The sequence below is a fragment of the Oncorhynchus clarkii genome, chromosome 2, assembly GCF_045791955.1.
Source record: "Oncorhynchus clarkii lewisi isolate Uvic-CL-2024 chromosome 2, UVic_Ocla_1.0, whole genome shotgun sequence".
Classification (NCBI taxonomy): Eukaryota; Metazoa; Chordata; class Actinopteri; order Salmoniformes; family Salmonidae; genus Oncorhynchus; species Oncorhynchus clarkii.
In genome coordinates this window covers 44,174,915-44,196,404 of record NC_092148.1, presented here as the reverse complement: position 1 = coordinate 44,196,404, position 21,490 = coordinate 44,174,915, and the positions used below count along the sequence as shown (strand labels likewise).

The 21,490-nt window shown below is 42.7% G+C and overlaps 1 protein-coding gene across 3 annotated transcripts in view; it reads right to left on the bottom strand.

Annotated features, from left to right (window-relative positions):
* Nucleotides 1–873: 873 nt before the first annotated feature.
* Nucleotides 874–21,490, bottom strand: part of LOC139368280 (spermidine/spermine N1-acetyltransferase family member 2b) — a 35,045-nt gene continuing 14,428 nt past the window's right edge. Inside the window, exons 4-7 of one of the 3 annotated variants that reach the window (XM_071107012.1) lie at nucleotides 11,499–11,600; nucleotides 11,212–11,252; nucleotides 10,897–11,008; nucleotides 874–2,786 (exon numbers count right to left, since the gene is read on the bottom strand). In XM_071107012.1, the coding sequence (XP_070963113.1) occupies nucleotides 2,680–2,786; nucleotides 10,897–11,008; nucleotides 11,212–11,252; nucleotides 11,499–11,600 (362 nt within the window). In that variant the 3' untranslated portion in view covers nucleotides 874–2,679. Of the gene's footprint in view, nucleotides 2,787–2,818; nucleotides 3,583–10,447; nucleotides 11,009–11,211; nucleotides 11,253–11,498; nucleotides 11,601–21,490 lie in introns of those variants that run through there. The other 2 variants (XM_071107021.1, XM_071107031.1) reach the window with 2 other exon arrangements.

The window sequence follows — 21,490 nt, the reverse complement described above, 5'->3', positions numbered from 1 at the left end:
ATTGTTTGTCCTCGTGTCTGTTTTTCAGTATAAAGTACTCCGTAGCCAGTTAGGACACACACAATAACAGTCTCTCTTTATAGGTGAGATGTCACTTGGTTGGGTCAACAGGAAGAATTATTAAAGATACTTTACATTGAAATACAGATAGAGATGTAGTAGTCCCAGAGTTAATGATCCAAGGTCAGTTTTGCATTTCACCTCCTGATTTAAGATGACTGGCCGTGTTAGAATAAAAAAAAACAAGGCTTAATCATGCTCTCTCCATCCATCGGTCTCTCGTCTGCAGGTATGTTTTGAGGTGAGAGGAAGCCAGTCCCGTCATTGCCACCTCACCCGCTCTTAGATAACCTTGGGCCCCTAGTTGGCCCGAAGGTTGGTTAGGAGACACTGCAATTGTGATGAACTGAGAGAATATTAGGGTAGCACTGTAATTCATTAAACATATGCTGTCTGCACCCCTTTCATCTACACCTCTCTCCCCACCTCGACTTTCTTCCTCATTATCATGCACACCAAGTACAGATTGAACTTGTATTTATAATATATTACAATTATCATAATGTGTATTATGTAGTTATAACACCTGGGCAATGAACTTTTCAATAAAGTGTTTCACATTCTCCACTGGTTGAAATTAAGTAGCTCATTGAAATACTACCTATCCTGTGTGCTCAGATTAATGCAGCTGAACGGAGTTAGATATGCATAGTTTTTTCCCCCTGTATATTTGAATTACAAATCAGCCTTTACTTAAATCATGTTTCTAGTCTATTGCATAGTTAATGTGTAGTCATTGATGTCCCAGGAGCGGCAAATACTGAAGTGTATAATTGTAATATATACATGCAGACACAGCAATCAATCAAATAATGTCTCAGATTCATACCTGAACCGCACCTTTATTTGCCAAGGAAGAGTACATGATCTTTGAATATATTCAATGTACAGGCCTCATGAGTGATAATAACTACAGTACATGTATATAGGACTTGCATCCTTGGCACAATGTTATCCATAGGCTTCATTAATGACATTCAGACTTGAAGTTGATACAACTATGATAGCTGAGGTTCATAGATTAGTATGAATATTAGCTCAGAACCTAACGTTTTAGGGTCCATACACAGATCGGCTACATACTGTAGCTAGCTACACAGCCCTACAGTTATTTTTATCCTCCACTACACAATAAGCAGGTAAATAGTTAGCTGCATTGCAAGGCAAGCTAACACAATTGTACATTCAATTTGCAGTAAATTCTTTAGCTAGCTAGATTTTTTTACATCCACTGTTTCACACGACAGCCTGGTTTCCTCAGGAGTCCGTAAAACAACATGAATTACAAAGGAATTCTCCTGTCATAACACTAGCTAGCTAGCAGGCTAATGTTAGCTAGTCTGATAATTTACAAAAATCGCTATTTAGCAAGTTAACTTTATGACAAAACAATATGCACAAAAGTTTCTCTACATTAACTAACATATTCCTCTCAATTATACATGTTGCGCTTGACTCGTTATGACATAACTACTTGCATTTGGTTCCACAGTCATGTTTTGTCAGCCATCTTCACCCAGGGACGGGTGGCTCGTGTCAAATTTGTCATTGGAACCACTCAATATGATTGGTCATATTAAAACCTTGGTTCCCAAATGCATAATGAGTGGTGGTCTGGAGCAATGAAGCCGTGACACTGGGTACCCGCAGTGCAAGTTTTTAAAGGAGGAACCACTGCATAACACAGGGCTGTAACACAAACAAAGCGCTGTAAACCTCTAATAAATACACTGGACGTGACCCGTAATAACACTAACACGAAAGCCGATACTACGGAGCACAGTTACCCACAAGACAAACGGACTTGGAACAATAATCAACAAGGCCAATGGCAAACAGAGGGCACATACACTACCATTCAGAAGTTTGGGGTCACTTAGAAATGTCCTCGTTTTTGAAAGAAAAAGCACATTTTTTGTCCATTAAAATAACATCAAATTCGTCAGAAATACAGTGTAGACATTCTTAATGTTGTAAATGACTATTGTAGCTGGAAACAGATTTAATGGAATATCTACATAGGCTCATTATCAGCAACCATCACTCCTGTGTTCCAATGACACATTGTGTTAGCTAATCCAAGATTATAATTTTAAATGGATCCTTAGAAAACCCTTTTGCAATTATGTTAGCACAGCTGAAAACTGTTGTTTTGATTAAAGAAGCAATACAACTGTCTTTTAGACTAGTTGAGTATCTGGAGCATCAGCATTTGTGGGTTTGATTACAGGCTCAAAATGTCCAGAAACAAAGACCTTGGTAGAGAAATGGTAGTGTATACACACATACTAATCAGGGTGATTGGGAACCAGGTTTGAGTAATGAGACAAGACAGTACGGGGTTGGTGGTAATGATCCAGTTCAGTGACGCCTAGAAGACCGGTGACGTGGACCTCCAGAGCTGGTAACCGGAATGAGCAGCAGTACTGGGGGGGATCCGTAACAGTACCCCCCTGACAGCGGGATGACACTGGCCCCGGGGACGACCACAGAGACGCAGACGGTGAAAATCCCTGGTCAGGGAAGAGTCCAGGATGTCCACCGCAGGAACCCAGCACCGCTCCTCTGGGCCGTACCCCTCCCAGTCGATGAGGTACTGGAGACGCCCCGCCCGACACCTTAAATCCAGGACTTCACGGACTGAGTACGCTGAACCTCCCTCGATGTCCAGAGGAGGTGGAGTGTCACTGGGTCCAGCATCAGCGAGGGGACCAGGCACCACTGGCCTGAGGAGAAACACATGAAAAGTCAGGTTAATGCAGTAATCAGCAGGGAGTTGCAAATGGTACGTTACCTCAGGACTTTAAACGGCCCCACAAACTGCGGGCTCGGCTTCTAGTAGGGCAGGTTCTGGGTGGAGAGCCAGACGCAGTCGTCTGCAGAGAAAACAGGCACCTCACTAAGGTGGTGGTCGGCCTGTTCTTTGTGCCGACGCACGGACCGCTGGAGACGTGTGCACAGCATTCCAGATCTCCTCAGCATGCCGAAACCACTCATCCACCACATGAGCCTTGGTCTGGCTCGGATGCCAAGGTGCCAGGGCCGGCTGATACCCCGACACGCACTGGAAAGGAGTGAGGTTAGTGGAGGGGCGAACGGAATTCTGCGCATACTGAGCCCAAGTAGTAAATCCGCCCACTCCTCCGGCCGGTCCTGACAGTAACACCTCAGGAACCTGCCCACTTCCTGATTGACCCTCTACGGGAGTGAGAGGTTAGGATGTGCCAGCACGGGAGCAGTGGTGAAGCTTGCCTTCACGTCTCGAATGTCCTCTCCGCCGTCCAACGAAGCCACTGGGGTCCTCTCAGCAGGGAGGTAAGAGGTGCGACCACCGTGCTGATGCCCCGGATGAACCTCAGGAAATAGTTGGCGAACCCCAGGAATCTCTGGACTGCTTTCACGGAGTTGGGGGATGGGCCATGACCTGACTGCGCTGATGCGTTGCTCCTCCATCTCTACTCCCTCCGTGGATATGAGGTAGCCCAAACATATAGATGCTCCAACCGTCTTCCCAGCACAGACCTGGCCAACGAGACATGTTGGGCGCAGTCAGCAGAATAGACCAACATGTCGTCTATATAAACCACAACGCCCCGTTGATAAAGTCTTATTAATCATAACGTCATAACCCCAGCCTTGCTCATAATTCAGTACTACACAAATTGGTTTAAATATTTATTTACTAGCTAACTAAATACTAAATACTGTCCTCTGTGCAATGCAACAACAATCTTGCTAAACTAATAGCAAGATTGTAATAGCAAGAACTAATGACTATTTTCATGGTTGAATGTAACCTGCCAAACACCTTGCAACTTGGAAATCGCTGCTAAGTATTCTCCAGTGTCGGAGCTTACAAAGCACATGTTTGCCCATTATAGAGAAATGCTTTCTAAAATACCTCCAACTATACAGAAGACATGTCTTGAGATATCCTGCACAATTTGTGAACAGAGTGCCAAGTTTGACTGCACTCACTTCCCATTACAATGAGCATTGTAAAGTCTGTGTGAAGCTGTGCAGTGTGTAATGAAAACCTGCAATGTGCCGTACTTGTACAGATCTCATATGACCAGACAACATGGAAACTGCTGTGATGATCACGGATTAATTGAAACAGGATTTGATATGAATGCAACATGAAGTGTTGCCGATACAGTTACTGGATGATCTGATGACAATGAGAAGGAAAGAACATGTTACTTAGGAAGATATTACAAGTACCCTTCAGTCACATCTTTTTAATTACAAGAGGACAACATGCTTGCTTCAAGCACAACACAAAACATTGAAAAGTGTAACTATTCTCGACGCCTCTAATGACCTCCTGAAGTTAAAGATTTGTAAATCATGCAGACTGGAGAATCAACCGCAGCTCAAATAAATAAAAGTCCATGCTGAACAAAACTATCATAACTATCCACTCAGAGGAAAAGGGCCCAATATTAAGAGGCCCATTTTCCATTTGTTGAACCAATTGAATAAAAATTCAGAAGCATATCTTGGAGTTTAAAATAAAAAGAGGCATCTATTTTGTACAGGTCTTGTGAATTCATAGCCATTTGAATTAAATGGAAAACATAACACTAAAGCAGACCTCCACTTTTATAGGATGTAATCAATTAAAACTATAGCTAAGTCATTTAATTAGTTGTATATAAATATATAAAATATATAATGTTCAATCATGTACATTGAGTTTTTAAATGTCATTTACTCTAAATTCAGCTCTTAGCATGAAATTGCTGGTAATGATTGGTGAGTCATCGAAACCCATTTGACATGAGGAGCCAATCTCCATGAATGGTCTTACGCAGGTATGTTGTCACGTCTGCTCCTCCCCTCTGGCGTACGCGTCGCCAGAGTAATAACCACCGGTCCTGGGATTCATAATTACGTACACCTGGCACTTATCATTACGCGCACCTGTTCATCATTATGATTCCCACCTGGACTTCATTACCATCATAATTGTCTCCCCTTTATATGTCATTCTACCATGTTCATTCACCAGTTGGTATTGTTCTTGTGTATCAGCGTTCTGCCTTATGTTAGTGTCGTGTTCTTGGTTTTGTTGTTTTATTAAAACATTTCAACTGCTTCCGACTCACCGCCCCATCATTACATATGTCATGTCTTTGATCACTGTAAAGGCTGCTGCTGGAGGTGGTGCTGAAGGGCCATTAGGAGGCACCCTTTCCTCTAGTCTAAAAAAATATCCCAATGCCCCAGGGCAGTGATTGGGGACACTGCCCTGTGTAGGGCGCTGTCTTTTGGATGGGACATTAAACAGGTGTCCTGACTCTGTGGTCACTAAAGATCCCATGGCACTTATCGTAAGAGTAGGGGTGTTAACCCCGGTGTTCTGGCTAAATTCTCAATCTGGCCTTCATACCATCATGGCCACCTAATCATCCCCAGCTTAAAATTGGCTCATTCATCTCTCCTGTAACTATTCCCCAGGTTGTTGCTGAAAATGAGAACGTGTTCCAGTCAACTTATCTGGTAAAATAAGGGTTAAATATAGAAATTCCTACAATCATCTTTAAATAATAAATATTCACTGGCATAATAAATAACAGTGCATATTGTTTTGTCTTTCAGACAATAAGACCGATTTCAACTTCTGAAATGGACATTACCGATACAAAATATTGGGATGAGGATTGAAATGACTACCTTGACCTCAAGGATGACATTCTGCTGCAAGATAGAGGCAAACTAAAGGTCACAGTGGCTCAGGCATCCCCAAATATCCAGGCCCCTTGCACCTCAGTAGCTGACTCACTTCTAGATTACTCACAAGGTATATATTTTTATCAGTTAAAATAAAATGTAGGGATAATTATTTAGCATGAAGTATCTGAGGTTTTTGTAATTCAGAGATCAATCGTCATCTGCCATGTGAGTGAAGAAAGCAACTTGAAATAGTAGAAACAACTTGGGGGAGGCGGGTGTTCAAAGAATTCAACTGGACAATGTTTAGTGTTTTTTATACAGAGTTAATCTTGAAGCATCTCCCCTGGAAGAAACATCTGGAACTGATGCCCCCAAAAACGTATGGCCAGACAATTCCACTATATATGAGGACACTGTCACTGGAGCTTAAAGGCATTACAGAAACAAAGTGGATCTCACAAAACCTCAATCTCATCACCTGAGGGGTATGTTGCTGTCTGCACTTGTTGACGAAGCACTGCAGTACACAACATATCCTGAAAAGTACCAGAAAATTAAAAGGGCAAATGCCATAATCTTGAAATGGCCTGAAGTCCAAATGGGGTTCACACACTATCAAATCAAACTTTATTTGTCACACGCGCCGAATACAAGTGTAGACCTTACCGTGAATTGCTTACTTACAAACCCTTAACCAACAGTACAGTTCAAGAAGAGTTTAGTAAATTTGGTAAATATTTTCTTAAGTAAATAAAATACAAAAATACTAAAAAGTAACACAATGACATAACAATAACAATATATACAGGGGGTACCGGTACCGAGTCAGCGTGCAGGTTAGTTGAGGTAATTTGTACATGTAGGTAGGGGTGAAGTGACAATGCTTAGATAATAAACAGCGAGTAGCAGCAGTGTACAAAACAAGTGTGTGGGGGGGGGGTCAATGTAATAGTCTGGTGGCCATTTGATTAATTGTTTAGCAGTCTTATGGCTTGGGGGTAGAAGCTGTTGATGAGCCTTTTGGTCCTTGACTTGGCGCTCTGGTACAGCTTGGGGTAGCAGAGAAAACAGTCTGACTTGGGTGACTGGAGTCTGACAATTTTATGAGCTTTCCTCTGACGCTGCCTATTATATAGGTCCTGGATGGCAGGAAGCTTGGCCCCAGTGATGTACTGGGCCATATGCACTACCCTCTGTAGCGCCTTACGGTCAGATGCCGAGCAGTTGCCATACCAGGCGGTGATGCAACCAGTTAGGATGCTCTCAATGGTGCAACTGTAGAACTTTTTCAGAATCTGGGGACCCACGACAAATCTTTTCAGTCTCCTGAGGGGGAAAATGTTTTGTCGTGCCCTCTTCATGACTGTCTTGGTGTGTTGGGACCATGATAGTTCATTGGTGATGTGGACACCAAAGAACTTGAAACTCTCGACCCGCTCCACTACAGCCCCGTTGATGTTAATGGGAGCCTGTTCGGCACGCCTTTTCCTGTAGTTCATGATCAGATCCTTTGTCTTGCTCACATTGATGGATAGGTTGTTGTCCTGGCACCACACTGCCAGTTCTCTGACCTCCCTATAGGCTGTCTCATCGTTGTTGGTGATCAGGCCTACCACTGTTGTGTCATCGGCAAACTTAATGATGGTGTTGGAGTCGTGTTTGGCCACGTGGTCATGGTGAACAGGGAGTACAGGAGGGGACTAAGTGCACACCCCTGAGAGGCCCCAGTGTTGAAGATCAGAGTGGCAGACGTGTTGTTGCCTGCCCTTACCACCTGGGGGCGGCCCGTCAGGTAGTCCAGGATCCAGTTGCAGAGGGAGGTGTTTATTCCCAGGCTCCTTAGCTTAGTGATGAGTTTCGTGGGCACTATGGTGTTGAACGCTGAGCTGTAGTCAATGAACAGGCCAGATAAATGGACTGTTTGAAAATGTGAAGAATGTAATACCTGCTCTACATGACGAGGTAACTTGCTTGGCAAGCGAAGGCATCATCCCTTAGTGCTGGAATAGCCTTCACATACAGTACTGTTGGAAAGTATTCAGACCCCTTGACTTTTTCCACATTTTGTTACATTACAGCCTTCTTCTCTGCCAGGTTGGATGGGGAGCGTCGCTGCACAGCTATTTTCAGGTCTCTCCATAGATGTTCAATCAGGTTCCAGTCCGGGCTCTGACTGGGCCACTCAAGGACATCCAAAGACTACTACGTTGTCTTGGCTGTGTGGTTAGGGTCGTTGTCCTGTTGGACGATGAACCTTTGCCCTAATCTGAATGCTCTGGAGCAGGTTTTCATCAAGGATCTCTCTATACTTTGCTCTGTTCATCTTTCCCTCGATCCTGACTAGTCTCCCAATCTTGGCATTCAGGCCAAAGAGTTCAATCTTGGTTTCATCAGACCAGAGAATCTTGTTTCCTTTAGGTACCTTTTGGCAAACTCCAAGCTGGCTGTCATGTGCCTTTTACCGAGGAGTTGCTTGCGTCTGGCCACTCTACCATAAAGGCTTGATTGGTGGAATGCTGCAGAGATGAGGAACCCTGGAGCACTGTCATCAGCTTCTTGGTCACCTCCCTGACCTTCTCCCTTGACCTTCTCGCCCGTCTCCCCCGATTGCTCAGTTTGGCTGGGTGGCCAGCTCTAGGAAGAGACTTGGTGGTTCCAAACTCCATTAATTTAAGAATGATTATGTAAAGAAGGATAAATTGTATGAGTAATTTAAATCATCCTCATTTACTATTGTGGAACATTAAGAATTCAAATGTCCTATTATTGTCATTATTGTCATCATCATCATCATACTTGATTATAATTATATGATGTAGCCTATCTTTAATTGTATAGTCTATAAATACAATTAAAATAAACGTCATCTACTGTACGTATCAGGCCGACACTACACTCTAAGGGACATTTTGTAGAATGAAACCATAAAGACCTAACCCCTCAACAATTTCAATCCCTGTTTTATTGTTACCAGCAGGGGCCACCTGTTATTCAGGGCAAAGCCCCACCTGTTTTGAGCCCACCTGTTAAGCTTAAAAAATTAAGTGAAAAAATAATTATTGAAAAAAAGCTGGTCTCTTTTTTCCCTATAAAATGCAGGTGTTTCCGCCTAGCACAGTGCTTTCTGTGGTGGTTGGGCAGCCAGCGGAAAATACAGAATGTAGCTGTTGTTCTCTAGTTAAGCTGTGATTGTCTCTGTTGTCACTCATGGGGACACTATGTCACCGCAAAATCTACGAGGAGAGCTAAAGAATTCAAGCCCCTTGGGTACTGCCATAGAGTTACATTAGAAGCGCCCATCCAAAAAAGGCTCAAGGTCATTGGCCACAGATAAAATGATTTCAAATCACATTATATCTACAGTTGCTTTGACTGAACTGATCATGTCAACATCATACTTTCAAAATCTTAGCTAGCAAGCTAGACAATCAGTCATCATGAATCACGTTGACAATCTACTGGCAAATCCTTTTCAATCCTTGTCATATGAAGAGAAATTATAGATAAAACGTATCGGTGCTCATCCGCCATTGGACATATACATTACACAACAAGTTGGAAATCGCAAATTCAACAATGAGTGATTTGGAAGGAATCAGTGGCTAACTGCAAATGTTGCAAAGCAATCACTAATCCAGCTATTCAGTGGAGTGGGTGTGTGGTCTAAGTCTGAGTTTAAGGGTCACGTTTTCAAGCTTAAAAGGATATGACTTCTGCCATGTTCAAAACAACTGGACACTCAGAACTGGGAAATCTCGGGACGTCAGTGAGTTCAAGACAACCAGGAACCCAGGGGAAAAAAACTACCTCAGACTGGGAAAATATGTTTTGAACGGTCATCCAACTCGGAATTCCAAGTTGGGAACTGGGGCCTCGTTCTAGAGCTCTGAACTGAAGATCACTGATGTCATGATTCAACCTTGTTTTTCCTTGAGTTCCCAGTTGTCTTGAAAGCACCATAAATACAGAGAATGACAGACTTTGATGAGAACATTTTCCCACGAAGGACCACCTGTTCAGGTGAGCACAGCACAAGGTGAGCCCAAACATGTATTGTATGCTGGTGAATTAATGATGTAATATGCCAGGGAGATATGTACAGTTGAATTCAGAAGTTCACATACACTTAGGTTGGAGTTATTAAAACTTGTTTTTCAACCACTCCACAAATTTCTTGTTAACAAACTATAGTTTTGGCAAGTCGGTTAGGACATCTACTGTGCATGACACAAGTAATATTTCCAACAATTGTTTACAGACAGATGATTTCACTGTATCACAATTCCAGTGTTTAAGAAGTTTACTAAGTTGACTTTAAACAGCTTGGAAAATTCCAGAAAATGATATCATGGCTTTAGAAACTTCTGATAGGCTGATTGACATACTTTGAGTCAATTGAAGGTGTACCTGTGGATGTATTTCAAGGCCTAACTTCAAACAGTGCCTCTTTGCTTGTCATCAAGGGAAATCAAAAGAAATCCGCCAATCAGTTAATATGCTTGCTCACAATGTTCAGACAAATGCTCAACCGGCTTATGTGCTAGTGCAATGTTGCTGCTATATCACCACTTCCTGCACAGCCAGCAAAACTACTGCTGTACCTCAAAGTTATGAATTTACATTTTCTGATTTATAGATGTAGGTTAAATACAGCTTGAGGACACATCAACCTAAACAAATTATATTTATACACATACAGTACCACTCATTACAGGATTTTTCTTTATTTTGACTATTTTCTACATTGCAGAATAATAGTGAAGACATCAAAACTATGAAATAACACATTATGTAGTAACCAAAAGTGTTAAACAAATCAAAATAAATGTTAATTATTCACAGTTTGCCTTGATGACCGCTTGAATGAGTAGGTGTGTCCAGTATGTGTATATAAAAATGTAATAATGTTTGACTATATTTAAATGCACATTAAACATAAAGGATGACTGGGAGAGTTTGTTTTGCATTGCCCAGGGCTCCGGCTGAGCAGAGTTTCCATTAGTCCTACCCACCCACCAACGCAAAATGAACCTGCCCACTGTGTGATATTATGGGCGGAACCAAACTAGACCCAGGCCTATAAAATGCTCTAATCTTTAGGTGCTTCCTTAGCTAATGTGTCCAGGGTTTGTCCATGAAACCGTAAGAAGTGCCAACCTTCTTTGGCAGTCAGGTCCTCGGCACCTTTGGCAATGTAGAAATCTAGTGATGGTTTGTTCCAATCTAGGACAGATAACTGCAGCCGCACACACTGCTTCTCCACCCCTACCTAGAGAAGCAACCATACACAACTAATCAATCACAGAGAGAACACAGCATCACTTCTATTCAGAGGATGTGGTTCAATGGCAATAAATTAACCTTCTCATTACACAATGTCATTCATGTGTCAATCATACATAATAATGAACATGGTAGATAGATGGAGGAGTTCCAGTTGGGATCAGCCATAAGGTGGAGCATGAAACCGACCTGAGCTACTTTGGCCATCAGTCCCGTTCCGATGCCTTTTTCTACAGGGAGAAAAATAAAAACAGACATGAGGTGGAGCATTTCTAGCCTAACAGCAGTACTTTCTCATTCCTGTGTTTAAACACCAAATGCAAAGCCCAAAGTGGCATTTATTTATTCCAATTGTCCATTTATTTCTATACATCTGGTAGAACATTTGGCTGATTCAAATATGAACTTAACAGACACTGTTGTACAGATACTGTAGTATAGTTGTACAGTAGGCTAATAAGTGTACATGCATTTACCTCTGAAGTCAGGCATTACATAGAGGTCCTCCACGTACACTGACCGCCCTTTCCATGTGCTGTAGGTGTAGAAGTAAAGGGCGTACCCAACGACGGTGTACCCTTCACACAACAAACAAGCAGTTGATACCCAACTAAAAGTTATATGAAGAGAGAACGTTTTTGTAATGCTACCCGTAATGTTCCCCTAATGTTTGAGCGTCCAGTTTTCCGTTAGTTAGGAGAACATTCTATCTATGTTAGCAAAAACCTTCTGAGAGCCGTTTTAGAATGTTTTGGTGTTAAAGTTAGGAGAACATTCCCTTAATGTCAAGCAGAACATATCTAGAGCACGGTTACAATGTTTCCAGAATATTCATGTTCTAGACACGTTTTATGGGACAGTGCAAGAACATTAATGTGTATCAGTTGTCAGGACGTCACCTGATGGTCCCAAATGTTTGGGACCTGACACGTCACACCTTGTTACTGTTGCCAAGTCCATAAATTCCTTGATTGGTGAACTACTGATTAATTTACAGCTCTTTTTGTCTGTTGGCAAGGTTTGGGATACTCACACACAGTGCTTTTAACATACTTACAGTATACATTTTCTTTACACAATTTTCTCCCCAATTTTGAGATACCCAATTGGTAGTTACGACCTTGTCTCATCGCCAAAACATGTCCCACCAAGCCGCACTGCTTGACACACTGCTCGCTTAACCTGGAAGTCACCCGCTCTAACGTGTCAGAGGAAACACTGTTCAACTGACAACCCAAGTCAGCGTCGCCCGGCCCACCACAAAGAGAAGCTAGAGCACAATGAGCCAAAGCCCCCCAGCCAAACCCGGACGGTCAATTGTGTGCCACCCTATGGGGCTCCTAGTCATAACTGTAGTGGCACCTCAGTACTGTGATGTAGTGCGTCACTCGGGAGGCCTAAACTTATACACAGTATTTGACATACAGTGGGGCATTAAAAGTATTTAGTCAGCCACCAATTGTGCAAGTTCTCCCACTTAAGAAGACGAGAGAGGCCAGTAATTTTCATCATAGGTACACTTCAACTATGACAGACAAAATGAGAAAAATAAATCAATTTTTTTATGAATTTATTTGCAAATTATGGTAGAAAATAAGTATTTGGTCACCTACAAACAAGCAAGATTTCTGGCTCTCACAGACCTGTAACCTGTAACTTCTTCTTTAAGAGGCTCCTCTGTCCTCCACTTGTTACCTGTATTAATGGCACCTGTTTGAACTTGTTATCAGTATAAAAGACACCTGTCCACAACCTCAAACAGTCACACTCCAAACTCCACTATGGCCAAGACCAAAGAGCTGTCAAAGGACAACAGAAACAAAATTGTAGACCTGCACCAGGCTGGGAAGACTGAATCTGCAATAGGTAAGCAGCTTGGTTTGAAGAAATCAACTGTGGGAGCAATTATTAGGAAATGGAAGACATACAAGACTACTGATAATCTCCCTCGATCTGGGGCTCCACGCAAGAACTCACCCCGTGTGGTCAAAATGATCACAAGAACGGTGAGCAAAAATCCCAGAACCACACGGGGGGACCTAGTGAATGACCTGCAGAGAGCTGGGACCAAAGTAACAAAGCCTACCATCAGTAACACACTACGCCGCCAGGGACTCAAATCCTGCAGTGCCAGACGTGTCCCCCTGCTTAAGCCAGTACATGTCCAGGCCGTCTGAAGTTTGCTAGAGAGCATTTGGATGATCCAGAAGAAGATTGGGAGAATGTCATATGGTCAGATGAAACCAAAATATAACTTTATGGTAAAAACTCAACTCGTCGTGTTTGGAGGACAAAGAATGCTGAGTTGCATCCAAAGAACACCATACCTACTGTGAAGCATGGGGGTGGAAACATCATGCTTTGGGGCTGTTTTTCTGCAAAGGGACCAGGACGACTGATCCGTGTAAAGGAAAGAATGAATGGGGCCATGTATCGTGAGATTTTGAGTGAAAACCTCCTTCCATCAGCAAGGGCATTGAAGATGAAACGTGGCTGGGTCTTTCAGCATGACAATGATTCCAAACACACCACGCGGGCAACGAAGGAGTGGCTTCGTAAGAAGCATTTCAAGGTCCTGGAGTGGCCTAGCCAGTCTCCAGATCTCAACCCCATAGAAAATCTTTGGAGGGAGTTGAAAGTCTGTGTTGCCCAGCAACAACCCCAAAACATCACTGCTCTAGAGGAGATCTGCATGGAGGAATGGGCCAAAATACCAGCAACAGTGTGTGAAAACCTTGTGAAGACTTACAGAAAACGTTTGACCTCTGTCATTGCCAACAAAGGGTATATAACAAAGTATTGAGATAAACTTTTGTTATTGACCAAATACTTACAATAGGTGGCTGACTAAATACTTTTTTGCCCCACTGTACATGATGACATTGTGCATGTTCATTTATACAGTAATTATTATTCAACATGTCCTCAGCTGAGATTTGACCTCACAGCATTCAGATCTTGCTACTACACCACCATGTCTGTGTTGGTCATCATTGATTCTGAATAGCTGTCTAATGTTGGTGGGGCATATTAACCTGTTCTAAGATACTCCTCAATCACTATAATCAAAAGTGTTCTATTGACTTTTAACATAGCTGAGATTCACTTCAACGTGCATTCACCCTATTGCTTACACCTATCAAGTTCAACTGGAGTTGCTTACCTAGACGACATTCCTGTGGTATTTTCTGTAGATGGGTGAAAACAACCACAATTGAATCCATTTTGAATTCAGGCTGTAACACAACAAAATGTGGAATATGGGTATAAATACTTTCTGGGAAAAAAGCACTGTGTGTGAGTATCTCTAACCTTGCCAACAGACAAACAGCTATGAATGGATCAGTAGTTCATCTAACAGGGCCTTTATTGGTTCGACAACAGTTAAAAGACATGATGTGTAATGACGTTTTCACCTTAATGTTGTTGCAACGTTCTGATGAAACTCTAGAACTTGGGAGACCAGATGCTGCAGGAAGTGGTGCTGAAGGGCCAGTAAGAGGCACCCCTTCCTCTGGCCTAATTGTTTTTCCCCAATGCCCCAGGGCACGATTGGGGACATTGCTATGTGTAGGGTGCCGCCTTTCAGATGGGACATTAAATGGCTGTCACGGATCTACACAAAATACTCCATAATGTCAAAGTGAAAATAAATATAAATGTTTACAAATAAATAAAAACGAAATATCTAAAATGTCTTAGTTATATGCAGTCACCTCAAATTATTGACACCCTTGATAAAGATTAGCAAAAGATTAAAAATACTAAATAAATAATACAAATTCTGAGCTATATTGTATGCAAAAAAAAGGGGGGAATTATATTATACTAATACAATTTCTTAGAGAATTTAATCTCAAAAAGGTAGCTGTCAAAATGAGGGCAGGAAGTTTTCCCCCGATAATGCATTGGGCAGACCGCATCACGCTCTAGAGAGCCCTGCGGTTGCAGGTGGTGCAGTTGCCGTACCAGGCGGAGATACAGCGCGACAGGATGCTGTCAATTGTGCATCTGTAAAAATTTGTGAGATTCTTAGGGGCCAAGCCAAATTTGTTCAGCATCCTAAGGTTGAAGAGGTGCTGTTGCATCTTCTTTACCACACTGTCTGTGTGGCTAGACCATTTCAGATTGTTAGTGATGTGTACGCCGAGGAACTTTAAGCTTTTCACCTTCGCCACTGTGGTCCCATTGATGTGGATAGGGGCGTGTTCCCTCTGCAGTTTCCTGAAGTCCACAATTAGCTCCTTTGTTATGTTTTGTTGACATTGAGGTTAAGGTCATTTTCATGGCAGCACTCCCCCAGGGCCCTCACCTCCTCCCTGTAGGCTGTCTCGTCATTGTTGGTAATCAGACCTACTACTGTGATGTCGTCTGCAATCTTGATGATTGAGTTATAGGCCTGCGTTGCCACGCAGTCATGGGTGAACAGGGAGTACCAGGAGGGGGCTGAGCACGCACCCTTGTGGGGCCCCAGTGTTGGGGATCAGCAGAGTGGAGGTGTTGTTTCCTACCTTTACCACCTGGGAGAGGCCCGTCTGGAAGTCCAGGACCCAGTTGCACAGACCGAGGGCCCTAATCTTAATGATGAGTTTTGAGGGTACTATGGTGTTGAAGGCTGAGCTATAGTCAATGAACAGCATTCTAACATAGGTATTCCTTCTTGTCCAGATAAGGATAGGACAGTGTGCAGTGTGATAGCGATTGCATCGTCTGTTTTTTGGTGCGGTAGGCAAATTAAAGTGGGTCTAAGGTGTCAGGTAAGGTAGAGGTGATATGATCCTTAACCGCTCTATCGTATGTGGGACGCTAGCGTCCCACCTGGCCAACATCCAGTGAGACTGCAGAGCGCCAAATTCAAATACAGAAATAATCATAAAAATTAAGAAAAGATACAACTATTTTACATAAGTTTAAAAATTAACTTCTGGTGAATCCAACCACGGTGTCAGATTTCTAAAATGCTTTACGGCGAAAGCATACCTTACAATTATTTGAGAACATAGCCCACCAGACAAATCATTACAAACAGTAACCAGCCAAGTAGAAGAGTTACACAAGTCAGAAATAGAGATAAAATTAATCACTTACCTTTGATGATCTTCATATGTTGGGACTCAGAAGACATTCCCTTTGTTCGATAAAGTCTCTCTTTATATCTGTAAACCCCCTTTTGTTCGCACGTTTTCTTCAGTAATCCACAGGCTCAAACGCAGTCACAACAGGCAGACAAAAAAATCTAAATTGTATCCGTAAAGTTCATAGAAACATGTCAAACGATGTTTATTTTCAATTTACAGGTTGTTTTTAGCCTAAATAATCGATAACATTTCAACCGGACAATAACGTCGTCAATGCAAAAGGTAAACAAGAAATGCACTCTCTCGGTTGCGCACATGAAAAAGCTCTGACACGGCAGGGTCCACTCATTCAGACTTTTCTTACTCCCTCATTTTTCAGAATACATGCCTGAAACCATTTCTAAAGACTGTTGCCATCTAGTGGAAGGCATAAGAACTGCAATTTGAGTCCTAAGTCAATGGATCCTGTAATGGCATTGAAAAGAAAAAAAATCCTACTTCCCTAATGGATTTTTCTCAGGTTTTCACCTGCCAAATCAGTTCTGTTATACTCACAGACATTATTTTAGTTTTCTATCCAAATCTACTAATTATATGCATATCCTATCTTCTGGGCCTGAGTAGAAGGCAGTTTAATTTGGGCATGCTTTTCATCCAAAATTACAAATGCTGCCCCCTACCCTAGAGAAGTTAACTAGCCTCTCAAAGCACTTCATAAAGACAGAAGTGAGTGATATGGGGCAATAGTTGTTTAGTTCAGTTACTTTTGCTTTCTTGGGTACAGGAACAATGGTGGCATCTTGAAGCAAGTGGGGACAGCAGACTGGGATAGGGAGAGATTAAATACATCTGTAAACACTCCAGCCAGGTGGTCTGCACATGCTTTGAGGAAGTGGCTAGAGATGCCGTCTAGGCCAATAACCTTGCGAGGGTTAACACGCTTAAATGTCCTACTCACGTCGGACATGGAGAACGAGAGCCAACAACTCTTGGGAGCGGGCCGCGTTGGTGGCACTGTGCTATCCACAAAGTGGGTGACTAAGGTATTCAGCTTGTCCGGGAGCAAGACATCGGTGTCCGTGATGTGGTTGGTTTTCCCTTTGTAATCCGTGATTGTCTGTAGATCTTAACACATACGTCTCGTGTCTGAGCTGTTTGAATTACGACTCCACTTTGTCTCTGTCCTGACGTTTTGGCTGTTTGATTGCCTTAGAGGGAATAACTACACTGTTTGTATTCAAATGAGTCATAGTGGGCTGAACAAGCAAGGAGATGGGCAGAGCCAGGCATGCACTAGCGAGATCCTATGGGCACATTCTAGCATGCGTCTGCATATTTCCGTTAGGGAAAGCCTACTCTGTGAAGTGCGCGTGTGCAGTAACTCAATTCGCCTTTGCACTCCTTCTACACAGCACAATTTAAAACTTTTGCAAAGGCTAATGTCTACAAAACTTAGTCCACTCTGTCCATTGCAGACTATAGTTTTGGGAACAAATAACTGTATTGAGAGCAAATGTTTCATTGATGAGAAAATTTGCAGAATGTTGGCCAAAATCCCTCTCGCTACATCTTCTCCCACTGCCCACCAGTGGGCTTCCTCTCACTACCATATTTGGTCGTGAGTGGAAACTCCAAGTGGATGCTTCCTATTTATACGCCCAGTGAAATATCTGTCTGATTGTTCTATCTGTGGTATCGGCTTGAGGGGGAATATACAAAGCTGTGACTATAACCGAAGATAATTATCTCGGTCGGCAGTTGATTGTGAGGGATTCTAGGTCGGATGAACAAAAATGACTTATTTCTGTACATTATCACAATGAGTAGTTAATCATGAAAGATACACCACCGCCTTTCTTATTTCCGGAGAATTCTTTATTTCTGTCTGCGCAATGTACTGGGAACCCAGCTGGCTGTTTGAACAGGGACAGTGTATCCGGAGAGAGCCATGATTCATGAGTATGTTACAGTCCCTGATCTCTCTCTGGAAGAAAATCCTCGCCCTGTGCTCGTCTACTTTATTGTCCAGAGACTGAAGTAAGTAATATACTCGGAAGCAGTGGATGGTGTGCACGCCTCCTGAGTCGGACTAGAAGCCTCTGGGATAAGTTCAATTGCCCTGGGGGGAACGAACAAAGGATCCAATTCGGTAAAGTTATATTCCTGGTCGTAATGCTCGTGCGTTACCACCGCTCTGATATCCAAAAGTTATTTCCGGCTGTATGTAATAACACAAAAATTGTTCTGGGCTAATAATGTAAGAAATAACACAGGCAGTGGTCTAAGGCACTGCATCGCAGTGCTAGAGGCGTCACTACAGGCATCACTGCAGTGCTAGAGGCGTCATTACATGGCACATATTGCACTTTTACTTTCTTCTCCAACACTGTTTTTGAATTATTTAAACCAAATTGAACATGTTTCATTATTTATTTGAGGCTAAATTGATTTTATTGATGTATTATATTAAGTTAAAATAAGTGTTCATTCAGTATTGTTGTAATTGTCATAATTTCAAAAATATATGTATTTTTTAATAATAATTATTTTTTTATATATTTTTTAAAATCGGCCGATTAAGCTGTTAACGTTAGCTAGCTACTACTAGTGGATATAAATTCAGCTAAAAGTAAGCTATAGAGATTTCAAACAAGATTTGCTACCATGTCTAAGAGACAAAAACTATCAGGAAGCAATTTTTTTTTAAATGAATGAGAAAAGAGGCACAATCTCTAAACCAAATAAATTATCTGCCTAAATGTATGAACTTGCAGCATTGTCCATCAGCCTATGTGGAGACGACAGCTCTCTGCGTGGACAAGAACAGGTGGTAGCACCAGGCATAGCCACACCTCCAAACAATGCTGGTGGAGACCCTACTATCTTGGACCTGGACTCAGATTCCTCGCTCCCCGTCCCCGATGACAGTGGTGGTACTTCTGCTGCTAAATCCGACTCCCCGACTAAAAACATAAAAGATCCCGATGAGTGGTCAAAATATAGGAATGGATCTTTACAGGATATGTTAGAGCAGGCTGGGCCACATTAGGGAAAGGGGGGGGGAATTTCCCAAGAGATGAGGGGCCACTACAATAGGAGGATGGCGAATGGGGAGAGAGTGGAGAGACCATGGCTTGTCTATTCTAAGCAAAATGATCCAGCCTTCTGTTTTTGCTGCAAACTTTTTTTTCACACGATTGCAAATCTGCGCTGGTCAGGGATGGAACCAGGGACTGGAAGAATCTGTGACACCTCCCCAGCTCGCATGACAAGTTGCATGACCACCTACATAGTTTCCAGAGGTGGAAAGAGCATGAGATAAGGCTGGTGTCCAAGCAAACTATTGATGCCTAAGCCCAGCAGGCTATTGACAGAGACTCTCCACTGGCAGTAGGTGCTGCATTGACTCATAGCCCTGATACGCGTAATGGTCACCCAGAACATTGCGCTACGTGGGACCACTGACAGGCTGAACGAGCCTTTCGGAAGTTTGTGGAAATGCTGGGTATCTTTGATGGAATCACGAAGGAGCATATAAGGAGAGTGCATTCCAAAGAAACACCTCTAAAATAATTCAGAATTAAATCATTGATATGCTGGCACAAGAGATCCATCTACATATTTTTCTATAATTTTGGACAGCACACCAGACAAGAGCAAAATAGAGCAGATGGCCATGGTGGTGCATTTTGTTTCAACCGAGGATGATGGGTCAGTGCGCACGAGAGCACTTTCTGGAGTTTAGTGAACTGCTTGACGCAACAGGCGGGTATGACCGAGTTGCTCATTTAAAAACTACAGAAACATGACAACAAGGACATGACAACGGGGCGAACATTTTTGTTGTATTTTTAACACCATCCAAGAGATTTTTTATCCCGGATCTACACACCGCTGGGACTTGCCGAAAAAGTATGTAAAAGATGGACTAACAGTGAAACCACCAGGCACCAAGAGCTGGGAGAGCCGGGTGGAGGCTGTGAAACCTGTGCATTACCAACTCGGGAGATTTATGATACCCTGTTGTCGATGGCCACTGACACCAAGCATGGAGGCAGCTGTGGTACCAGTCATTCAGGGCAGGTGAGCCCCGCCTATTTAGCAAAAATACTATTATTCTGACATTTCACATTCTTAAAATAAAGTGGTGATCCTAAACTGACCTAAAACAGGGAATTGTTACTAGGATTAAATGTCAGGAATTGTGAAAAACTGAGTTTAAATGTATTTGGCTAAGGTGTATGTAAACTTCTGACTTCAACTGTACAGTACCAGTCAAAAGTTTGGATACACCTACTAATTTAAAAAAACTATTTTCTAGAATAATAGCGAAGATATCAAAACTATGAAATAACACATATGGAATCATGTAGTAACCAGAAAAGTGTTAAACAAATCTAAATACATTTTAGATTCTTCAAAGTAGCCACCCTTTGCCTTGATGACAGCTTTGCACACTCTTGGCATTCTCTCAACCAGCTTCATGAGGAATGCTTTTCCAACAGTCTTGAAGAAGTTCCCACATTCGATGAGCACGTTGACTGCTTTTCCTTCACTTTGCGGTCCAACTCATCCCAAACCATCTCAATTGGGTTGAGGTCGGATGATTGTGGAGGGCAGGTCATCTGATGCAGCACTCAATCACTCTCCTTGGTAAATTAGTCCTTACACAGCCTGAAGGTGTGTTGGGTCATTGTCCTGTTGAAAAACAAATGATGGTCCCACTAAGCGCAAACCAGATTGGGAGGCATATCGCTTCAGAATGCTGTGTTAGCCATGCTGGTTAAGTGTGCCTAGAAATCTAAATAAAATCAGACAGTGTCACCAGCAAAGCACCCCCACACCATCGCACATCCATGCTTCACGGTGGGAACCATACATGCAGAGATCATCCGTTCACCTAATCTGCGTGGTTGGAACCAAAATCTCAAATTTGGACTCATCAGACCAAAGGACAGATTTCCATCGGTCTAATGTCCATTGTTCGTGTTTCTTCGGAGGAGAGGTGGCAGTTTTTGTATCGCCTAGGGCGGCAGAACGTCCAGTGCGCCCTGAGTATACTCTAGTATTTACAGTAGTGTTTGTATCGCCTAGGGCGTCAGAACGTCCAGTGCGCCCTGAGTATACTATAGTATTCACAGTAGTGTTTGTATCACCTAGGGCGGCAGAAAGTCCAGTGCGCCCTAAGTATACTATAGTATTTACAGTAGTGTTTGTCTCGCCTAGGGCGGCAGAAAGTCCAGTGCGCCCTAAGTATACTATAGTATTGACAGTAGAGTGTTTGTATCGCCTAGGGCGGCAGAACGTCCAGTGCGCCCTGAATATACTATAGTATTTACAGTAGAGTGTTTGTATCGCCTAGGGCGGCAGAACGTCCAGTGCCGGCCCTG